The sequence below is a fragment of the Mytilus galloprovincialis genome, chromosome 9 (genome assembly GCF_965363235.1).
Source record: "Mytilus galloprovincialis chromosome 9, xbMytGall1.hap1.1, whole genome shotgun sequence".
In the NCBI taxonomy this organism is placed as follows: Eukaryota; Metazoa; Mollusca; class Bivalvia; order Mytilida; family Mytilidae; genus Mytilus; species Mytilus galloprovincialis.
Window position 1 is genome coordinate 87,340,088 of NC_134846.1, and position 25,298 is coordinate 87,365,385.

The window sequence follows — 25,298 nt, forward strand, 5'->3', positions numbered from 1 at the left end:
ATGAGTAAAGCATAACATTCTGGTCTGCTCATTATGAAAAGTGTCCTTCAAAACCATCACTACTCAGAGGTATTCACTAATCTAAACAATTAAACTAGGCTAAAATAATTCCTGTTTTTGTTAATTTAGTAGGCTAACCAAAAAATACACCAAACACCAAAATAGGAAACAAAGAAACTAAATAAAATGCAAATGAGAGAAACCAGTGAAAAAAAAATGGTTGAATTTTATTTCTTTTACCTGTAAAATTAAGCACCTCATTTCTAATTTTAAAAAACATTGAAGAGAAACAACAAAATAGAAAAAAACTTTCCTTATGATAAGTTTTCAAGCATCAGATAAACATATTAAAGCCTCGTCCTTGAAAGACAACAGGTGACCTTGAGCAGTGATTGGACAGCCATTCAATGACAATGAGCAAAGCAGATTGCCAAACAAAACAATGCAAAAATGAGATGCTTTCTCCAATTTTATTGGATTATTAAATGCCACAAACACAGATTAGTGCAAAAAGCTTAATATGACAAAGATTGTTCATGTTTACATCAAGTTATCTTTTACAAACACATATGGTAAGACATGCATGTTACTGGAAAATAAATTACAGATACAAAGTTTGTAGTGTTTAAGATAGTGTGTTTTAAATCTATTATTTACAGCTGTGTCAAACTGACCCCATATATATGTTGAACTCTCACATCAAATAAAACCCATGCTTTACATTTTTATTAGTAAATCTTTTGACTACACACTAACCATGCTGTTAAAACTTCCACCTTTTTATACAGTTTACTACAATCTTTCTACTTCTGCATTTTATTTTTCAGTTCATTTAAGTTAAGTTTGGTACAAATTACATAAATTAATTTTACTGGTGAAAAACTGAATCCCTCCCCCCTAAAAAAAAATTTGAAATAATTACAGACTGTTCATATCTCTTCATGCAGTGTTTTAAGATTTCTCTGATAAAAACCTTTTTGCAAATATATTTGACATTATTTTTAAAATTTTGAAGAAGAAAAAAATCTTTCTTTCAGTTAAACCAAATCTAAATGTAATCATGTTTAAATAAAACAATATACACTTGGTACATATGCCTTTAAGTTTTGATAGATTAATGAAATAGCTTCTTATACTTTCTATGTTAACATTTTCTAACATCTAAGTATGAACAACCAACCCTAACATGTATTTTTTTGAGAAGAGATATAAGCAGGCTCATATTAAAAGTTCATTCTAATTTATACTAAATTTTACACAGCAATATATATGAAGCTTTTGGATAAATTTTTTAATATAATCATGTGAATATCATGACTACATTAAAACTTGTTTTCCAACATACATCTACTATTTCTATCTTATATTATAAATATTGGCAGTGATCTATTCCGTCATTGTTTCAGAAAGAGATTTTTTTCCATGTCCCTGACTTCTGAGTATTGGTTTAAAAAATCTTAAATTCAAGCTCACTTTAAGCAATTAAAACAAAAAAACATTAAGCTCACTTAAGCAATACCAAATAATTGGTTCAAATCACAGTAAAATTTAGACAAAAACTACTGATTTAATAAAATTTCATCTAATTCAACGGAAGATATATCTATTTAAACAATAACATTTGAATTAACAGCAGTTAAACTTCTTTTTCATGTAGAATTAACAAATTTTCTTAGCTGCCTCATAAAAAAAAAATTAGTTTTATTTATAGACCTGAGTTGTCTTTTACATGCATCTATTGCTGTTGTTGACTTATTGTAAATGCTACTCATGTTTGTGAGAGGCTTTAAGTCTGAGATGTATTCACCTCACGAAATCTCGAAAACAAACCTTCTCACAAATTAATTTGGGAAAACCGTACGTAATTCAACCTCAGAAAATTAGTTTTGTTGGCATGTTTTAAACTTATTTTGCAAGACTTTATTCACCTCAATAGAAAACCATTTCACAAGCAATTTTTTTTAAAAGCTTATTTAATAATTAGAATTAAGTCATGTTCCCTTATTTTTGCATTTACCCAGAGATCCAATATCATAAAAGATAAATGTAAAAAATTAAATTGTAAAATACTGTAAAATATTTTTATATTTTGAGGTATAAAAAGCTCTCTAGCTAAAAAATCAATTGCACTGGTTTGAAATGTATATAACCCTACAACCTTCTTAAAATATACTAAAATATAAAACTACCATATATTATATGTATGTATATACTTGATACATTAAAAAAACAACATTCTCATAAAGTGTTACTGGGATAAAAAAAAATCGGCTAATTGCGTATAATTGTAAAATGTTGCGGTTATGTAAAAATATTAGTACGTTTTGTAAAAATTTTGTAACATCTGTTTGTAAAATGTTTCCCTTGAATTATTCACGTCTACAATAGTTCTATAGTCATCTTTCTCTTAATCTTAAACTTAACTCCAAACTTTTGCATTTATAATAAATCATTTTTTAAATTTGACAAAATTCATTATTCAGAAACAATTTTAAAGACATAAATCAAATCAATGCTTGACTTTTAGTAAATGAGATTGACACATATAATACATTGTTCTACAGATGTGAATAATACAAGGGAGGTAACTACAACCATAATAAATATAATATCCCTATTTGCCATTTTCAGTTCATTTCACTAAAATAAACAAATTTTGACATAACAGACAACCATATAACACAGAAGACAATTAATATATTACACACCAGTTTCATCTCCTGCCTGGGACTCTGATGTTCCATCACCCACAGACAGACGAGCAGCAAGGGTGTCCAGAGAGGTTTCACGGGTTTCTTCTGTAATGAACAAAAAAAAAATTACTTTGTTTGTCCCAAGTTGCCAGAAAATAGTGTTGATATCTACACTGTAATAATTACAATTATGACAGAAATAATAAATGTGCAGCAAGATTAAAATAAATCTGCGAAGAGAGTAAACCAAACTAAAAAAAATTATCACCATTTAAAAATACATTTGCATATATTATTAACGGTTTATAACTATGAAGAGATTTAAGCAAAATATTTGATCAAGTAACTAATTAGAACAAATGAAATAAAATTATGCATATCATTAATTGTCATACTTTGTAACAGTAATACACAACAGCAATACACTGATTACAATGACAATATTTAAATGAATAGATTAGAGGTAAGAAACAGACAGGAACAGCTCTAGGAGCTCCTGTGTGCATCAACAACCTTTTCCTCTGCCTCCTATGAAAATGTTAGTGTCACTTAGGAATGGAAAAATATTACTGTTTATTATCTGCTTGTTATGCTATACCGCATTACAGAATTTTTTTTTCAATACAGATGCCATATTGGTCAATAGATATAATTTAAAGAGAACAATCAAAGGTGCCTGTAAAACATGATAATGATGTTAATGAAATTTTACAATATTAAAATGTAACTGCTCTGGATTAACAACAAACAATCATGAATTTTATGAAAAAGTCTCATGATCTATTCAATCCCAACATTATACATGCAATGAACATAGGTTCCATGTTACAATACTATCACTGAATAACAATCTATTTCTTCTACTACATTCTTTAAAAAAATGATTTTGTATGTTAAATAAGAAATCCATTCATTGAAGTTTTCTTGTAAAACAACCTATTTTCACACTCAGCTCCTTTAAATTGACTTCAACCAATGATTTATTTTTGTGATCTTCCAACTTTGTTTATTTATTCATTTAAAAGAAGATCTAAGGTTGACACATTTAGGAATTTATTTTATCTCATTTCTGTCAGTTTCTTTTGGTTCTTTGTATATCCTCAACTAAGCTTCAGAGAAATCTTACTTGAAAGAAATGCATAACAAAGTTCAGCCTTACCATGCATCACAACATTTACCATGCAAATATTCAAAAAAAGCAAAAGATTAGTTATCTTATTTCCTTTAGTTATCTTATTTCCTTATTATTGTGTGGTCCAAGAGATTTCAACAATTTCAAACAAATGTTACCTATACAAAATTAGACTATCATTGGGTTTGTACTAGTACTAAAATGAACAACACAACGGGTGAAACATGTGGAGCAGGATCTGCTTACCCTTACTAAGTACCTGAAATCACCCCCAGTTTTCAGTAAGTATGAAAAAGAAGATGTGGTATAATTGCCAATGAGACAACTCTCCACAAGAGACCGAATGACACATAAATTAACAACTATAGTTCTTGCTCCGTCTTTAGTTTTCTATGTTGTGTGTTTTGTTCTATTATTTGTCTGTTTGTCTTTTTTCTTTTCTAGCCATGGCGTTGTCAACTTATTTTTGACTTATGAGTTTGCCTATCTTTTATCTATGTACTATCATTCTTTATCAATTCATTTTTCTTAAAACACGAGTAGATTCATTTACTATTGCTTTCCCACCACACTAATCCTGACTACAGAAAAGTACTTTATTTAAATTCTTATCCCCAAAATATCAGAATTCTGTGATTTCTTTAATCATACATAAAATTGTTAATATAGCTACAAAATATACCTATAAGTATAAATAAAGTACAAAACAACATCAAAAGCTAAACTTTAGGGGCAATTATAATGTAGAATTACCCAGTCACAGGTTAAACAAAGAACTTATACTGTTGTAAAGAAGTAAGAATTCCACCAAAAGCCATACAACACACCAGAATAGGACTAAAATAGTAACGTAGTCCAATAAATAATTTTTGTAAGTTGAAGTGACAATTAAAAAGTAAAATAAGGAGCAAATAGTGATACATAAAATTCCACCGAAAGCAGGTAAGAAATACCTTTTAGTATTTCAGTTCTAATGGTTGTACCCTGAGAATTAATGGTGGTTGTTTTTCTTATTGTTCTCACAGTTTTCCCATCAAGACATTCAGTGAAAGTCTCTACAATTTCTGTTATTTCCTCACACTCTTCTTCTTCAGACTGATTCTCTTCTATTGCAGCATTTAAAGTAAGAAATAGGTCTTAATATCCCTTTATTGTTTAGACTTGCACTGTTTTTTTAATTTCAATTCTATTTCAAGACTAGTAGAATATACCCTATAAAATTTCTTTTATTCTATTTTGGATTTCAAAACTACATGGCTGTATAATTGAGGTTATTTTCTATTGGCAGCATTCTGATTATGACTTAAACAGTAACCATGGGGATAGTTGTTTAAATAATATGCTTACTTATTGTACCTTTATGAATCAAGGGGAATAATCTAGTTACTTTTTTTTAAATCAAGGGAGACAATCAATTGATTTATTATTTTCCTTTTTTGAATATCAACCATTGAGGTTACTGCTTCTGTCATTTAACCAAACAAAATAATCATTATTTTATATATATGTATTTTTTTCAATTGAAGATTTCTCATGCTTCCAAACAGCCTCTCAATCTCATGCAAAGTAGTTTATGAGTATTACTTTGTAAGCTTGAAAATAATTGTGAACAGAACACACAGCCATATTGGCTTGAAAACAAAATTACATGCTGATTTTGCTGAAAACATATCAAATAAACAAAGAGATATAAACTGCTTTTTCAAACCACATGTCAAAACATGCCCACCATATTATTATGTTAATGATTGTTAACTATATGATAAATCATCTAATGGTAAGTTAGTTAAGTAACTACACAAAAACATATAATTAGTTGCATGTTATCCAAAACAATTACAATTTACTTTTTTCATATCATTGTACCTCATATTTTAGTAACTACGATTTTGAACATTAAACAAATGACAAACCATGTCATGGTTAAGTGAACAGGAAATTTCATTCATTTTCAAAAAAATAATGGAAACAGAATGTAAATTCTAAAACTATTAATGAAAAAAATGTTGAAATTGAATTGAGACTGACATGACTTCAGGTAGAGTTGACTGTCTTATCTGACTGGGTATAATAAGTAGCCCCACCCAGTCAGGTAAGGACAGTTTGTCAATACTAAACAACAAACAATGTACACGTGAAAACTTCAGTATTACAATAATAATTTTAAATCTAAAAAGTGGTCGATATAAGCTAAATATAGAAAGTTGAGAGAAAAAATATACGACATAGGTCCAACTCAAGTGCTTCTTATATAAAGGTATCTGTAGAGTTTATCAACATAGGTCCAACTCAAGTTCTTCTTATATAAAGGGAAGTAATTTACACAGATTAATGTTGATTTACTTGATATCTGTTTTGAGTTCAATTTCAAGTCTGTTTGATTCTGACTGAAAATTCTTTGTTATATTGAAGTTTTTACATTAACTACTATTTTGAGAGGAATGAGTTACAAAACTGTACAAATAATAGAGTAACATCAACAGCTTAAGTTCTATAACTGGAAACCATTAGTAAAAACAAACAAACATGATCATCACATTTTAGACCTCATTTATACTTTATCTAACTCATGTTGATGCAGCGTAAGGCAATCACCTATTTATACTTTATCTAAACTCATGTTGATGCAGCGTAAGGCAATCACCTATTTATACTTTATCTAAACTCATGTTTATGCAGCGTAAGGCAATCACCTATTTATACTTTATCTAAACTCATGTTGATGCAGCGTAAGGCAATCACCTATTTATACTTTATCTAAACTCATGTTGATGCAGCGTAAGGCAATCACCTATCAATTATCTTTACACTTTATTTTCACTGTTGTGAGACACAAAAAAGATTCAATTACAAAATTTCAAAAATGATGACTATTTTTATGAAGTGGTCATGATAAAGTAAAATAAATTCTAAAATGTGAAGAAACTGTTAGATCTAAATAACACAGGATTACAGAGCTATCGTCATCTATTCCGAGTTAGCAACACATCTGACAGATTCTTTGTCATTTTTAAATATTTATGAAAAAGGATTTACCATCATATAGGAATTTAATAAAATACTCATGTATAGAGCTGGTGATAAAAGAAAAAAATTCCGGTCCAATCGTAAATTCTACAAGTAGCTGTAGTAGTTGTTCAACACATACCTACTCCTTGCTCACTAGTAGTCGGTTCCTAACCTTTACATGTTTAAATACACAAAGTTTCCTAGCGAAACAAGACTTAATTGAAGCTGAGATTAGTGACAGCGATATATTTTGTTATTTAAGGAAACCTGGTTCAATAAACACACTGATGACAGCAATATCAAATTGGAATCTTTTAAAAAACCATACAGACCAATTCATCACACACACACACACTTAATAACAGTAACCTTACAAACCAGCACTCTGATGTGAAACAACAACAAATGTATGTGAAGAAAGATTTACAAATTTAGATGTTAAAATAAAAACTAAACACTTCAGCTACTTTTGTTCAGAATTTTTGTCAGTTTTCTTCTTTTCTTTAACAATTTTGTCATAATTTTTTCTCAGAATGTACAGTACTGAGGCATTGTTTAAGTTCATTGTTGCTTGGATAGAATTTTTTTTTTTTTTTTTTTTTTTTTCAATTTCTTTGGACTGAGATATAAATTGTTGACTTCTTTTTCATTATATTTAATCTCTGAACTGTTTTTCAAGGTTAAAAGTATCTGTATAAAATATATTTTTCTGGCTTGATTGAAATTAATTTTGGATATTGGATCTTTTAAAGCATTATTGATTTGTGAGTTAAATGAAAAGCAGATCATTTATCAAAGAGGCAACCCAAAAACACGTCAAAACCAAAACGCCATTTAGAGGTCAGCATGATGTTAACACGATGACAATGTCAAGACTATAAAGAAGGGGGAAATTGAGATGCACTGTTTATTTAGTTCTAATTAAGGATACCAAATTATCCCAGAAGCAGCTGAAGTGTGAAATGTGATTAGAAACAAAAAAGAAAACATGGAGGACTAGCAGTAATAATGGCTACAATGTTGTACCTTCGTATGTATCTTTCTCAACGGGGCTGGGAGGTGGGGTATGCAAGCCTTCTTCATCTTCTACGCTCTCTGTAATTATTGTAAGTAATTATCTTAATTGTATGCAAATCAAAGTTGATATAGTACAAGTTAATACTTAATATAGTACAAATATAATTATTACAGAATCTGATTAGTACATTTTTCTATTTACATAAATCAGTCTTATAATTTCTTCCAAGTAAAGAAAATATAACATATTAATATAACTATAAAGACTCATATAATATATGACCATTGGTGTTACCAAATTCTACATATATGCTAAAACAGAGGAAACAATATTTTTAAAAGTACTATTCCTAAAATTCATGCTCCTGCCAACCTACAGATATAAAGCTTTAGTTGATATAAATATGTGTTCAACTTAATTATGTTAGTACGCTGTATTAAATAATAGTAGTGGAACTTCCTGAAGAAGTTAATAAATTTGTTACTTTGCAATTCAACTTTACACAAATATTTGAAATCGTTAATTGTTGCCTAGAAAAATATCATTTAATGAATTTGTATAAATTCTACTAAAAAGTTCCACTTTACATAAACATACATACAAGTATCATTCCATGCCTAGAAGCTAATCCCTTATTTGTTGAGGATATAAACATGCAATACCAAATTTTCTGTTCTAATCAAAACCTGAGATACCAATATCTATTGACAATTAAAATGTTCCTTGAAGCTAGTATTTGTCTCTGAGTTAAAAAGATTATATGTGTAACTTCTGAACAGGTAAAAATGTATTTGTCAAAAAGAGATTCTTCCCATAATTTCTTTTTTGCTCATATAAAAATTTATGACATTTGTGGAAATAAAGACATGCAAAAGACTTCAAGATAAAAGAATGATAAAAACGGTCAGTAAATCATAATATTTGTATGTAAGTTAATGAATAAATAATGTATCTTGTCACAAAAAGATTTTCAAACAATACTAATCAATATACAGTTAAAGTACATCTCCATATGGTAGTTACTATAAAAGGTCTAGATGAAAACAAATTATTTCAAACAATATTTGCATTTGTATGCAAAATCTTAACATAAACTGTAAAATTAAATATAAATTAAGTGTGGTTTTAGTACAAACTTAAAAATAAAATTGGTCAAACACTGAATGCACATAACATAGGAATATTAAAATACACACATGTTTTATTACTATCATTGCAAAATTCCAGAATTATCGTTATCAAATACAAATCAAATTTCTCATTCACGACATCAGTCAACTCTGAATAGAAGTCTTGAAATATGACTGATCTCTGGACATGTCAGGCAAATGTTGGTTCAATTAGAAAAGAAATTTCAATTGTCTTATTAATGTCGGACAATCTTTTCTATTTGACTATGTATTATCTATATCTTCCAGGCAAATCATATTTTGGTTATGTAAAATTTTTCTTTGATTAATCAAATGTCAGACAAAAATTTCAATCTTTTGAGAAAAACTGTCTTATCAATTGAAAAGAAAACAGCTCATGAAGAAACAGCTAAAAAATAGCAAATCTTGAGTCATTTCAAGTATGTTAAAATACGAAAAGCCATTTACTATGTCAACTGTGACAGTTCAGAGATGGTGAAACATAAAAATTGTTGTTTGGAAAACAATTCCAATTGTGGTGAAAACTTGACTGTGTAGTGAAGGTCATGCTTAGGAACTTTCAAAGAAAAGTACCATAAAACACTAAAAATAAAACACAAAAATCTACGGGTTGTCCATGCATGACGCTACCTTTGATTTTTTGTGTTCGAGGTATTGATAATTGTTCCATAGCCTCGACCATGTCTATAACAATCTCTTGAGAGCTTGCTCGTGAGTTCTTTGTAGTAACAATCTCATCTTCATTCAAATCAGGCTGAACTTCATCTGAAGGTTTATAATTTTATTCAGTTTACATGGGCAATCTTCATTAATGTTGAAGGATTGAAACTTAAACTTCTTTTGTGACAGAAAAATACTGTAAATGCCGGAAAATTAAAAGTACTGTTATTTTCACAACTTCCACGATTAGATGAAATTATATATGAACTAAATCGAATAGAATAATCTTTAGAGACAATCACAATCAGAAATAAGGAAAACAAAAATAAAAAGCTTTGGCCCTGGAAATCGTGAGAAAAATTCTTTTAACATTATTTGCTTCCCATACTTAAATGATATTTTAGTAATCAGTTCAGTGATATATGAAATAGAAGTCCTTTGCTTCCCATACTTTATAGAACAATAGAAATCAGACAAATGATGAGTGAGTGACATGGATGTTTTCTGCTTCCCAAACTTTATGATTCATGTGATATGTGAAATACATGTAGATGACGATGATCAATCTACCTTTTCTCTCTTTTTCTGGTTGGTGTTTCAAATCAGAAAATTTGTCAAGCTGTCCAATTAAATCTAGAAAGTCTTCATCTCGTTTTTGAACTTGAACTTCCTTTTTAGCTTGTGGTCTACGCTCATCGACTGTAACCACCATTTCATCATCCCGTGATTCTACATTAATTCAAGGTTTATTCATGTACAATACAATACACATTAAAATATCTGCTGAAACATCTCTTAGTAGTAAGTACAGTATTTTTTCAAAAAATCTTTCAAATAATATTATCCATTTTTATTTTGGTCTGCTTATGCAGACAAATTCTCCTTTATTCCAAATGTAAATATTTCTGTCAAGTAGTTAAATAACTGAAATTCTCTTACAAATAACTGTACACCTTTTTCAATTTTTTCCATAAATAGGTACATAAAAATTTTCACAAAATCTGTATGTTCTTAGATAAAAATCCAAGCATACCCTGCAAATTTAAAATGTTAGATGTCACACACTTCAAAACGGGACATGAAAAGCAAAACTTTAAACAAGATGCCCTTTGGAAAACACTAACCTTTAAAACCTTCTTTACTAAAGCCTCAACAATGTTAGTATAACAACTAAACTTACTTGAAAGGCTTTAAGCAAATACTTAAAATCATAAGAAATCTTTATTTCCTACTTTTAAAACTGCGATGACTAATAGACAGTGATAGTAAATGTTAAAATACTATCAACAATAAAACCTTTCTTTTCCGTAGATTTGCATTTACTTTTTATATGATGTAATCTGTTTAAACTTGCTGTCTATTAAATGTAGACAAGAGTTGAGAGAAACATGTAAATATGGTGAAACGTATTGGAATGTGCATTCAGTGTTTGATAAATAGAATCTTATATAACCACAGAAGTATAAGTGTTAAGGAAAAAGGATAACATCATACAGAAAACATAATTGTATAATAAAGTGATGCATACATACACAACATAAATACTTATAAATAATGCATTATACCACACATTGTTTTATTGGTCTATTGTGTATCAAGTCCAATTTAATTAAATTGAACCCATGTTTAAGAATCTAAAGCTGGTAACACTGTATTTGTTTACCATTGATATGATGAATAGTAAAGACAACATCATCAATGCAAATTCATAAAATGATGCTATATCTTTGTAATTTCTGAGGAATTTCTATAACATTGTATGATATGCATTATTCAATTTGGGTTATAAAAGGATAAAATAATGAATACAACATTTGAATAAACAACAATAATAATCTATTATCAAAAGACTATAAATACAAAAAATATACTTAAATGAAACATGCGTATCATCAAAGAAAATAGATTTGTTTTTATTTAATAAATTGAGACATGCTTTTTCTTGCCATGGCAGCTCAAACAATTGATAAAGACAGCTATATATCCATGTCATAGTTTCTTTAAAACCAAATATGCAATATTAAAGATAAAATCTAATATTTCAAATCTAGTTTCTTTTAACCTATATATAATAAACCATGTTATTATCTATATAAAGAATATATTTATAAAATAATGCATTTGTGCTCTACTTTTCAAATAAATAAGGACTGTTATTCCAAAGTCCCAGTTCTAAGACTATAGCTCATCTGAAAGAAAAGTTATTCTCTAAATTCCTTCCAAGTTTTTGAAATGCAAAAAAGAAAAAAGAAAATGTCTCAAATTAAAAAATTTCAACTTTAAAAAATAAAACAACCAGGACTCATCACCCAGCTCCAAAAATGGTGTCTCGTAATATTTGGACTAGCCACATCACAGAATATATTCCTTTTAAAAGTTGTACGTGCAAGAAAGACGTTCATCAAGAATTAAAAAGAAATTAAGAAAGGAGGGAAAAATAAAATGGAATGGACTTATTGGCAATCAAAAACTATGAAGACAGTGTAAGTTAAGTTTAAAATTAGTTTAATAAACATAGGGTACAACAGATTAGTAGATCATGCAGTGTTACTGATCACCACACCAACAGGGATGACCATGCAACTGGTACCTTGCTGTTGTTGTTTTTGTGGAGGGGGAGCAGCTTGCTGATCAATAGATTCTACAATCGATATTATCTCTTCTGGTGACAGACGCTCATGTTTGGTATGAACGATTTCATCCTCAGTTACTGTTGGCTTGTCATCAATATCTACAGAGTTACATTATCATAAACATATTAATGAGTAGTTAGTAAAGCTAAACCACAAGTAACAACAGCGAAGCATTTTAACTGATTTGCATGTAAAATGTTTCGAATCTGCATATCATGCTATCAGTCTTTGGAGTCCTATGCGGTCCTTATTACTTCTCTCATGAAATATAAGGCAGCCATTAATATAAGCCTTTTTTTGTTATTAAAGTCAAACCACAATATAGAAGATCACAAACAGTTTTCAAACAATTAGTTCTACATCAGCAATACAAAATTAATTTTCACCTGAAATATTGCTCAATACTGATTAACATAATGAAATGCTTAAGCTAACACATTGATATCAATATGTATGTCTGCCTAAATAAGTTTAAGCTATATTATATCTTATTCTTTTTAAAGCATTCTGTGAAACATGATCAGTTATTGCAATATATCTTTCTTTCCTATAACAATATTAATACAAAAAAGTTCTAAGCTAACTTTGTTTCTAAGCTTTTTAATTCTAAGAAAAAATACATCAACATTTTACATGAAAAAAGAAATTATACACCTTATTGCTATTTATACACTATTCCTCATTATAAAGTAGTCTTGTGAAAATTTGACATTATAAAGAAATTGTGTGATGAAACAAAAGAAAAGGAATTGTTACATGAAGTCAAAAGATCTAGTTTAAAAATGATTTGAATGTTAGTGTTTCTGATACCCGTATCACGATAGGTCTATCAAGTTAACATTTTAAATGAAGAGATTTATTCAGTGAAATAACAGTCATAAAATAAAAAGTTTCCTTAATGCTAATGAGATTTGTACATTTTGTATATAATGTATTTAAAGTTAAGGATGAAGAGTAAAGAAAGATGTGTTAGTATCTAATGTTATGTGTATTAGGTTGATTACAACATGGAAATGTTCATCATGCAATTCTGGTTCCCGGTTTCATTAACTCATTGCAATATGCTATTAAAGTCTTAAAAAACTCAACTGGTTAAAACCCTTGTCATAATATACTATCCTTTGACCTTTCAGTTATAAACAAATATGACTGAAGTTTAATTTACTTTTCAAAAGACTTTTATCTTCCCCCCTATAAAATGAGTTGATGAGAGTAATAACTAATGTTACAGGGAACCAGCAGATGTAGACAGATTGCAGATGGGTGTACCTTCTCTGGTTACTGTTTTAGCTTGTTTAGACTCGCTATATTTATCAAGTTGATCAATTAAATCGAAGAAGTCTTCATCTTGCTTTTCTACTTTAACTTCTTCCTTTGCTTGTGGCCGTCGTTCATCAACTCTGACCACAAATTCATCTTCCCTTGTTTCTGTTTCTAAAGGTCAATTGAATAAGCCAGTCAAATACAAAGCAATAAAAACAACATTTATTCTACATTTCCAACACTGACCAAAATTCACAGCTCTATTGTTAATAAACTCACAATTAGGTTCAAAAGCATATAAATAGAAATAAAATTTGAGAATCAAAAAGAAAACTGTAAACCAGTCTAATATATAAAAGAACTGTCACAATCATCAGTTTTCAAGTTAATAATCTATTAAAAAAACAATGAAGTTATTGAAATAAGAATTTTCAATTATTTTAGCTATTAGACATTTCCTTTCCCAAAAAGATGTTGCTATCTTGCTACTTAAGGAGTTGTTTCAGATGAATTAACTTTTTTAGTTTTGTTTTCAATTTCATATCATAATTATTGATAAACAATATGCATTTTGAAACTAACTATGGTCTTTTTTTAGAAAAACATAAATGAAAGACAGAATCCATTGAGTATCATGGAGTTTAAAGAGTTGGAATTTATGATCTGTCAGTTTTGGAATACAATACACAATGTTTATTCACACAAGTCCCATTCAGTGACAATCAAGCATGTTAGTACATTTCACATTAATTTATAAAGCACTGTAGGAACAATGATTCTAAACTACTTATTTAAAATATCATTGTATGTTTCTTATCAACATCAATATATGTCTTATATATCATGCATCTAAATTTCATATCAATATTTAGTTTACAAATTGTTTATCTTTACTTATACAACATATGAAATATGGACAGGAAAATTCAAGCTTATAGAATCTAAAAAAATCGCCCATTTAGCTATAATGTATAATGAAACTGATTTAAAAAAAAAAACAATTAATAAGGATCAAAATCAATGTAAAGAAGCCACCAATAAAAGTTTGGATGTTTAGGGTCTAACTCAGAAAGGAAGAAAAATATAAACAAGAGTGCACACACTAAAATGTCTCGCCTTCTTTACTATTCTTTGATATTATGTTGATAGTCCTAAATATAAAGCTCTATTTCAACTGTCCCATAAACTTAACATACACCAAAATAACAAATCATGGAACAATGAACCATGAAATTGAGGTCAAGGTCAGATGAACCATTTCAGGAAGACATGTACAGCTAGCAATTCTTCCATACATTAAATATAGTTGACCTACTGCTTATAGTTTATAACCAGATGCTCCGCAGGGCGTAGCTTTATACGACCGCAGAGGTTGAACCCTGAACGGTTAGGGCAAGTATGGACACAACATTCAAGCTGGATTCAGCTCTAAATTTGGATTGTGATTAAATAGTTGACACAGCATAGGTTTCTGACACAGAATGAATGTGTTCTAATGAACTTAAAATTTTTGTTTCTCTTAGAGCAATTCACTATGCTGTTGAATATTAATCCTCTCAAAAAAATGTTTGAAGAAATTTTCTTTTTTATTTATGAAATTTCAAATGAGAAAAATTGAACCCAATTTTTTTAATCACATCCCCCTTTCCCTTATTCCAAAACTAATCTCAATTAAAATTTCTAATGGAGTTTGCAACAATAACTACTCATTTAAATACATCATAAAATATTAAGATGTAAAAAAACTGCTTGTTATCACTGAATGGTAAAGATTATTTTAATTTATCAGTTGGTAGTAAAAAGTGAATATACATTGTATATTGTATATAACAAAGATTTAAGTTGATTCTGGACAAAGAAAGATAACTCCAATTAAAAAAAAATCTTGCTATTGCAAAATATTTTGCAATTAGATATTTCTTGCTTACTATTCTGGACAAAGAAAGATAACTCTAATTAAATTTTTTTTTGATATTTCACAATATTGTGCAATTAGATATTTCTTGCCATTGCGCAATACTGTGCAATTGAAAAGACTTGCTATTGCACAATACTTAATATAATAATTTTAGATCCTGATTTGGACCAACTTGAAAACTGGGCCCATAATAAAAAATCTAAGTACATTTTTGGATTCAGCATATCAAAGAACTTCAAGATTTCAATTTTTGTTAAAATCAGACTAAGTTTAATTTTGGACCCTTTGGACTTTATTGTAGACCAATTTGAAAACAGGACCAAAAATGAAGAATCTACATACACAGTTAGATTTGGTATATCAAAGAACCCCATTTATTCAATTTTTGATGAAATCAAACAAATTTTAATTTTGGACCCCGATTTGGACCAACTTGAAAACTGGGCCAATAATCAAGAATCTAAGTACATTTTTAAATTCAGCATATCAAAGAACCTAACTGATTCATTTTTTGTCAAAATCAAACTAAGTTTAACTTTGGACCCTTTGGACCTTAATGTAGACCAATTTGAAAACGGGACCAAAAGTTAAGAATCTACATACACAGTCATGACAGTTAGATTCAGCATATCAAAGAACCCCAATTATTCAATTTTGATGAAATCAAACAAAAGTTTAATTTTGGACCCTTTGGGCCCCTTATTATGTTGGGACCAAAACTCCCAAAATCAAACCCAACCTTTCTTTTATGGTCATAAACCTTGTGTTTAAATTTCATAGATTTCTATTTACTTATACTAACGTTATGGTGCGAAAACCAAGAAAAATGCTTATTTGGGTCCCTTTTTGGCCCCTAATTCCTAAACTGTTGGGACCTAAACTCCCAAAATCAATACCAACCTTCCTTTTGTAGTCATTAACATTGTGTTTAAATTTCATTGATTTCTATTTACTTAAACTAATGTTATTGTGCGAAAACCAAGAATAATGCTTATTTGGGCCCTTTTTTTGGCCCCTAATTCCTAAACTGTTGAGACCAAAACTCCCAAAATCAATCCCAACCGTTCTTTTGTGGTCATAAACCTTGTGTCAAAATTTCATAGATTTCTATTAACTTAAACTAAAGTTATAGTGCGAAAACCAAGAAAATGCTTATTTGGGCCCTTTTTGGCCCCTAATTCCTAAAATATTGGGACCAAAACTCCCAAAATCAATACCAACCTTCCTTTTGTGGTCATAAACCTTGTGTTAAAATTTCATAGATTTCCATTCACTTTTACTAAAGTTAAGAGTGCGAAAACTAAAAGTATTCGGACGACGACGACGACGACGACGACGACGCAGACGCCAACGTGATAGCAATATACGACGAAAATTTTTTCAAAATTTGCGGTCGTATAAAAAACAGACCAAAACATTAAAACTTAACACTGAGCAATGAACTGTGAAAATGAGGTCAAGGTGAGAAAAAAACCTGCACGACTAATATATAGATCATAAAATATTTCCATACAACAAATATACCAGTAGTTAAACTATTGCATATAGTATTAGAAAAAAAGACCAAAACTCAAAAATTTAACTTTGACCATTGAACCATGAAAATGAGGTCACGGTCAGATGACACCTGCCAGCTAGACATGTACACCTTACAATCGTTCCATGCACCAAATATAGTAGACCTATTGCATATAGTAAAAGAAAAAAAGTTCAAAACTAAAAAATTTAACTTTGACCACTGAACCATGAAAATGAGGTCAAGGTCAAATAACACCTGCCAGTTGGACATGTACACCTTACAGTCCTTCCATACACCAAATATACAAGACCTATTGCTTATAGTATCTGAGATATGGACTTAACCACTAAAACTTAACCTTGTTCACTGAACCATGAAATAAGGTCGAGGTCAAGTGAAAACTGTCTGACGGGCACATACCAAATATAGTTATCCTATTACTTATATTAAGAGAGAATTTAACATTACAAAAAATTTTAACTTTTTTTTTCAAGTAGTCACTGAACCATGAAAATGAGGTCAAGGACATTGCACATGTGACTGATGGAAACTTCTTAACATGATGCATACAAAGTATGAAGCATCCAGGTCTACCACCTTCTAAAATATAAAGCTTTTAAGAAGTTAGCTAACGCCAACGCCGTAGCAGCTGTAGCTGCCCAACCGCTGGATCACTATCCCTATGTCGAGCTTTCTGCAACAAAAGTTGCAGGCTCAACAAAAATTTAAAAAAAAGTGTGAAACCAAAATGATTGGGTCATTATAAAAAGCAATTTTACTATTTGTGAATTCTGACAAAAATAATAAGTCCTTCTTCTGGTTCCTGTTATTCAAGGGGTCTGATGGCAAGCAGATGAAGTCAGAACAATTTTATTTTTTTAATCCAGAAAAATGTTTAACCAAATGTAGTGACAACAAGATGAAGTCCAGTATTACACTTTGTGTTCATGTAAATAAACACAATAAAAATTGCAATAACTGTATAATGATGTAAATTTATATTAGGACATACACCTTCCTTTTGTATTTCAAATTTACCAAGTACAAAAAAAAAACCAAAAACTGAGTATATATATGTCACCTCAAGAAACATAACCAAAAGCAAGCAAAACAAATAAGGATGGTCCATTTTTATCCTAGGTAGATTAAAAGTATAAACAAACCTCTAGAAAGTGTGAATTTTTCTACAACATTAACAGTATCTTCTTAATTATGTTTTAGGAATATAAATATGTGTGAATATTCAATTTTTCATGGGATTGAGAAAAAGCATTTTTATGGGAACTTGATTTATATATAAAAGATTACAGAAAATTTGTATATCTTTTAACACTAAAGCTTGTGGTTCAGATATACCCACAATGTCTAGGAATTTAATATCCAATGAATAATAAAGAATCCATTATAGTTAAAATTTGTTGAATCTTAATGTATTGTATTTCTAATGTTCCCCATCTTAATATACTGTATTTCTAATTGTTGCCATTTTACTTGTTTTTGTTTATGTATAAAGTTGTGTCATGGCTGAGGACGACATACCTTCTTCTAAAGCCTGAGGAGCTTGCTTGTCATCAGAACTTGGAGATTCTACTACAGATTCAGATTCCTAAAAATAAATTTAAAGTCTAATAAATATTCTTCAAAGGCTGCATCAAACCAATAAAAAAAGAAAACTTTCCATACAGAAAATTGTCATATTCATGCATTTTTTTTAGTATAAAGCTTTGACAATTTAAACTGTAAAACGATACCGTAACTTTTTCTTTAATATTTTTGAAATTACTTATCTCTGACAGTGTTTATATCATTTTATATTTTATTTCTGCAATGGCTTGAATAATTGGCCATAAGTTCATACCACAATATCTATAACGAATTTGCCAAATTCTGATCCTTTTTTAGCTTGAAGACCTGTAGTTGCTTACATCTAAAAACAAAATTTACTCTGGCAATCATAAAAATACCACTCTTTTATGTGGTATAACAAATGTATTAAGAGGGACAAGATTTATTAACACGGTTCTCAGAAAGTTTCATCTTTTTTAACAGAACTTATTTTAGAATGTTTCTAACTCAATATTTAACAGCAATCTAAAAAGAACAATGTAACAAACATGGTCTAAACTGCATCAAACTATGTGTACAAAATTGTTACTCTACAAATATCACGCCAAATAAATCACTAGATTACAATAAAAGTATTAAAGAGTGCAATGCTTTTTTTAATGTCACACCGAAAAATAATTGTAACAAATTAGGGAAAAGATGTTAAAATATTTCACGGCAAAATTAGAAATTAAACATAAAAGGGAAGCAATCTCACCTCAAGGTCACCCATCATCTTAACGTGCAAAAATAATAAGAAAATTTTAAATGAAAATGTGTATGCATGCTATTAATGAACACATTTATGAATGGGAGGATTTAAAAATATTTAAGGAACCAAAAGCTTAACTTTTTTTTATTTTATCTTAAGGTGAAGAGGATTGGAGAGAAAAAAATCGTAAGGGTTCTGCTGAACCCATTGTCTCGCCTACTTTTTCAATTGATCACAGGCTCAACAAAAATGAGGAAAAAATCAAATAAATTATTCCTCTTGATACTATCTTTTGATTGTAAGAAGCTTCTGTCCAAGTTTGGTAAAAATCCAGGATAATTTTTGAATCTTATAAAAAAAAATTAAACTTTAACTGCAGACTGTTTGTTTGTTATGTTAACTGGAAGAAAAACTAAGTCCACTTACGGTATAAGTAAAATACAGGTACAAATTTTATCTTTTTATAAATTTACTATCTTTTGATTGTAAGAGGCTTCTGTCCAAAGTTTGGTAAAAATCAAGGATATTTTTTTAATCTTATAATTTTTTTAAATTCTTTAACTGCAGACTGTTTGTAATGTTAACTGGAAAAAAAACTAAGTCCATTTATAAGTAAGATACAGGTTCAAATTTTAGATACTAGCTTTTGATCATAATTAAGCTTCTGTCCAAGTTTGGTACAAATCCAAAATAGTATAAGAAAGTTATTAAAATTTTAAAAACTTTAACCACAGAGCCAGGAAACAATACATTCACTCTGTGGTTTAACAATACTGGATTTCTACCAAATTTGTATAGAAGCTCGTTTATGATCTTAACCCTTAGACTGCTACGCGCGACTATTGTCGTTCCGATAAAGCAGTCCGCTACTGCTACGCGCGACTATAGTCGTTTTCCGTAACTCGTTTGTTTACACAGTTACCATGGAATGGGCGGAGTCAATATTCATGAGATTGCGGCAAATTCGACTTGTATGGATTCTGATTGGTTAAAAATCTTCGTCCTTTCGAGTGTTTCTTGACTTTTAATCAGGTATATGCGATAAAACCAAAAGTGAAAATTTTTGATGAAAAAAGTGACAAAATGGCGGACATTATTTGGAGAAATAGTCAACACGTTCAGAAGTATTTCAATGATAACGATTTAACAGTGGCGGCAGATTAAAAGGATTTGGACGAGAACAGAAAATATAATAGACGGAAATAGAAAAATTCTATCAAAACTGCAAACAGGAGACTTTTAAAGCGAGAATTACCGGGATTCCCAGACCTTGTTCAAAATGGATGACATGAAACAGGATTTGCGATGTTTATAATTTCGCCTTTCAAATGTGAATTATTATTGACTGACATCGATAGACCCGAACTTTAAGTTTGTCAAGATTATATATTGATGAAAGCTTTAACAATGAACTTGTCGTATAAATATATTTGTACATGGAAGTAAAAGTTGGCGCAGTGAAAGTTGGAGGAAAATACCGGAAAATATTTGCATAAAAAAGGCTGTTGGTCTGAGAAGAAACTTTTATTTTTTGATAATGACAATGGAACTTAGTTCTTAAAAGAGATTTTTAACTTTATTGGTTCAATTCTGAAGACATGGATACTTTAACATTGATGGATTCGTTAATAAAACATGAAAAAAAAAAGTTTACCTTTGTTTACCTCTTTTCGCACCTGTACAGGTAAACAATGACCAGAGACTCACACAAAAATAAAATAAATAAAAAATACAGAATCTAACAATACTTTTTTATATAACTTTTATTGATGAATATTCAATATTTACAAAGATACAGCAATTGTAAGTGAACATGTTTATTTCATCAGTGATTAAAATTTTACTCAGCATTACTGAAAAGTACAATGGAAATCAATGCAGCAGTCTAAGGGTTAAGAGAGTATCCAGAAGTAAATTTTGTAAAAATAAAATTCCATAAGTCTGTATTTTACTTTTAAATGGACTTAGATTTTCTGCCAGGAAACAACACATTTTCAGAAAAACTAAGTTCATTTATAAGTGAAAAACGGAATAAATGGAATATTATTTTTACAAAATTTACTTCCGAATACTATCTTAAAATCATAAACAAGCTTCTGCCCAAGTTTGGTACAACCCAGGATGGTTGAAGAAAGTAATTAAAATTTAAAAAACTTTAACCACAGAGTGAATGTAATGATTCCTGGCAGAAAAAACTAAGTCCATTTATAAGTAAAATATGGAAAAAATGGAATTTTATTTTTACAAAATTTACTACTGGATACTATCTTATGATCATAAACAAGCTTCTGCCCAAGTTTGGTAGAAATCCAGTATAGTTTAAGAAAGTTATAAAAATTTAAAAAACTTAACCACAGGTGAATATTTGTTGACGCCGATGACGATGGAATGTATGATTGCTATGTTTCGCTTTTTTAGACTAAAGTCCAAGGCTTGACTAAAAGGGACTTTCAACTAAAACCACCAACATTAATATATCACATCTTTTTCTTGAATAGCAATGCTAATATTTCGAAGGTCTCTTATATCAATCTATATAACTTCAGAATCCGTAATTAAGTTACTACAACAATAACACAGAAAATCCAGTTAATGAAATATTCCATACCTTTACCATATCTTGTTCATCAAACTGTACATCTAATGACATGTTACGCTTCATTGAATCTTCTCTAGATATTCCAACCTCCTCTGTAAAAGTGTCAAAACCTGAAAACACAGAGAACATCTCAACTTTTAAAATCAGATCATTTAATATTATTTATACTAGAGACTAATTCATTACTGATTTCAATTAAGTTTAATGTAGGTATACATAATGGTTCCTAAAAAAAATCAAGCACAGGAAAACAATATCTACATTAAAGAATCAATGAAAGACCAGAAAAGCATTCAAGGTTGCTGACTTGTCTTATAAACAGCATACTTCTTTCTAAAAATAATTATTGAAAAAATATATATATATAATGTAACAGATTTTCAGCAATTTAAATCATTTGCTATGAAAGCTAGCTTTACTGATAAAACTTTGGCGACATTGCTAGGTCTGTATAAATGTAAATTTGTAACCATAACAACCAATAATTACCTGATTGGTCCATAGCAACTCTAGCAGCAGCTGCCTCCATCTCATCCTCAACATTTTCTACATTATATATACATTTCTTGACAACATCTTCTCTATTGATCTTTATAAGAGCTCTTTCTAAGGCTTGACCTGTAAAGTAGCATTCAAATTCAAATAAAAAACCTGCTGCTCAACAGTTCATAGAAAATCGAAGTAAAAACGACTTGAAATACTCAATTCATGATTACAGCTGTAAGAGGGATTTGTTCGCTTAATGTTTAACAAAATGTAAATTATTCAAAGGGATTAATAAATGTTCTGTATTAGTTCTGGTACAATTATCTATCTATAGTATTTCTGCAATGATTTAGTTTGTCATTCAGTTCCATTGTTGTTTAAATCAAAAGTTCTAGCATGGACTTGGATGTTGATAGTTATATATTTAACTTGTTTGTTGTTGTGCTTATGTGTGTGTATACCAAAGTTTTAAAACATTAAAATTGTAAGCTTTGCTCTGTTTGTTAAAGGTTTGATGTTTTGTATGCCAATAGTTTTAACATGGAAGCATAAATATTTCCGCTTATGTGATATTTTTTATCTTTGTCTGCATTAACAGTTTTGTTCATTGATAATTATTACCTTTGTTTGGTTCAGTATCTTTATCCACCCAGAGCTGTAGCATGGCAAGAGCTTGGTCATTAACAGTTTTGTATTGGTTGTTAATGTCATTGATTTCTGATGAGGAAACATCTAACTGTTGAGCTAACATGACCCAATCTCCCTTGAGTGTATCTGCTACATCTGTCAGTCTGATGTTAGCCTGTTGTACTCTGTCTTGAACAACTACAATTACACAGAAATATCACAAAATTTTAGTTAATTTTCCTTTGATTGATTGATTGATGGTGCTTACCACCACTGAAGCACTATTGGCTATATATTTTAATAGAAGGAAAAAAACTTGAGTCCACGGAGAGGGTTAAATAACTGAACAGTCACATGATTATTTTTTTTTTTGAAAGAAATATGTTTAATTTCGATAACTACTAATAAATTAAAATATATATTATTAAAGTATTTACCAATACCATGTTCTTTGATGATTGAAGTTCTGTTTCTAAGTTCTCTAACTGCCTCTCCATCCATTTCCATGGAGGACGACTGAAATAAAACAAAACCATAATGCATTTAAAGTATAACAGGAATCAACAAAAATTCATATATAACATATCACTTATCGATCTAAATATCTGCAAAAACGTAAAAATTTAGTCTTACAATTTTGGTATTTTTGTAATTTTACATTTTATTTTTTATAATGTTTTCCTTTTTGACAGTTTGTACAGTACTATATCTTGCTGGTCTTGGTTACAAATGCATTATCTAATTGTTTAAATTAGGCATTCAGGAAATCAAGCTACATTAAAATCACTAGACACTTCAGTTTCTTCTAATTCCATCTTGTAGCAGACAGCAGGAAATTGAATAAAGGGAAATAACTCTCTGGATAATGCTAAATTATGTAATGCAATCCAAGAAGTGAATCCCTATGAAAAGAAAACATAATCTTTGATGAAGGGTATTTATTTATTACAAAAGTCCAAATAATAAACAACTTAATCTTTCCTTTATGAACCATATTTAACACGGCAGTGTTCTTCTTTTGGAACAATTTTATCAAAATTAATTTAGAAACAGGAATAATTGCATGTGTTTCACAACATGATTTAGACCAAACAATTTTTCTCTTGTGTGGTTACATTTGTCATTTCAGATTTTCTTTTTATAATTTGGTTATTTTTTTTTAGTCCCTGTGCACCTTTCGGTTCTCAGTGAATTGCAAAATCTGTGTTAAACCTTTATTTCTAAAGCATACATTTTAGATTTGTCAAAAAAAAAATATTTTTAAGTGTACCAAATTTTAAGTTGAATTATGACCATAACTTGAACTTCATTTTCCCTCAATTCAGACATACAAATTTTGGATTTAATTATTAGTTTTCTTTAAATTTGTAACCTCAATTTTTTAAGTCTTAAATTCAATTCCCTATTTTGAGATAGTCAAATTACAAACAGCAACCTCTAGTCATTTTCACACAGGAATGTTTCAGGGTGGAGCATACTTAGAGCTTCTATCAATATTAGACTTACTGTAGACATATCTGGCAGCGAAACATTGAGATTACAAATTGGAGTCTGGGGTACTTCTCCTCTGGCAACTTTAGGTTCCTTCATAAAGGCAACTCTGGCTGCAGCATCTTGATCTAGGTCTCTAATTCTTAAAGTACATGGCAGCCGGTTTTCACGAAAAGCTTTAAAATTGATGTAGAGCTGATCACCTGACTTGGTGATAGGGATTAAATTTCCGGCCATTTCTACAAACTGTGGTCTTCCATCAATTACCTGTGAAAACAAAATGCAAAAATATATCAATTAAATCATATTAGGAATAATGGAGATACATGTACATGTATGGTGTAAACAGTAAAGCAGCTGTGAGATAATAACAAGTCAACCTAAAGGCTGCCACAAACAAAATGGATCTGAATTTTAACAAGCTGTACAAAAATTTAACAGAGACTGCCAATAATCTGCCATGATATTTTATAAGACATACAAAAATATCCCTGAACCAAACTGTCCTGATATTGGACATGCATATTAACATGTGGCGGAGTTAAACTGACCTAACTATTCTTGGATTTTTTTATTTCTACATAAAAGCTACAGCCATTTAATTTAGGTAAATTTTAATGTTAAAAAAAAAAAAGAAATCTGATAAAAACACATTTTTTTTTCTTTTTTCTGCAAACTCTTTTACTTAACAGCCTTATGAATACAAGGAGTTAAATTGATTATAATTCGAAAAACTTTCTTTTGAAAAGTAAACAAAGGATTATCGCTGCACAACATCATCA

General features: G+C 29.5%; 1 protein-coding gene across 2 annotated transcripts in view; it reads right to left on the bottom strand.

The window, feature by feature from the left end:
• The window catches only part of LOC143046267 (uncharacterized), a 172,443-nt gene that overhangs the window by 55,278 nt on the left and 91,867 nt on the right, over nt 1-25,298 (bottom strand). For both annotated transcript variants that reach the window (XM_076219342.1, XM_076219345.1), the window contains 12 exons: nt 24,532-24,783; nt 23,463-23,541; nt 23,020-23,223; nt 22,402-22,530; nt 21,922-22,022; nt 18,536-18,602; nt 13,566-13,730; nt 12,254-12,394; nt 9,634-9,768; nt 7,861-7,929; nt 4,779-4,931; nt 2,709-2,798 (listed from right to left, as the gene is read on the bottom strand). In XM_076219342.1, the coding sequence (XP_076075457.1) occupies nt 2,709-2,798; nt 4,779-4,931; nt 7,861-7,929; nt 9,634-9,768; nt 12,254-12,394; nt 13,566-13,730; nt 18,536-18,602; nt 21,922-22,022; nt 22,402-22,530; nt 23,020-23,223; nt 23,463-23,541; nt 24,532-24,783 (1,585 nt within the window). The remainder of the gene's footprint in view (nt 1-2,708; nt 2,799-4,778; nt 4,932-7,860; nt 7,930-9,633; nt 9,769-12,253; nt 12,395-13,565; nt 13,731-18,535; nt 18,603-21,921; nt 22,023-22,401; nt 22,531-23,019; nt 23,224-23,462; nt 23,542-24,531; nt 24,784-25,298) is intronic.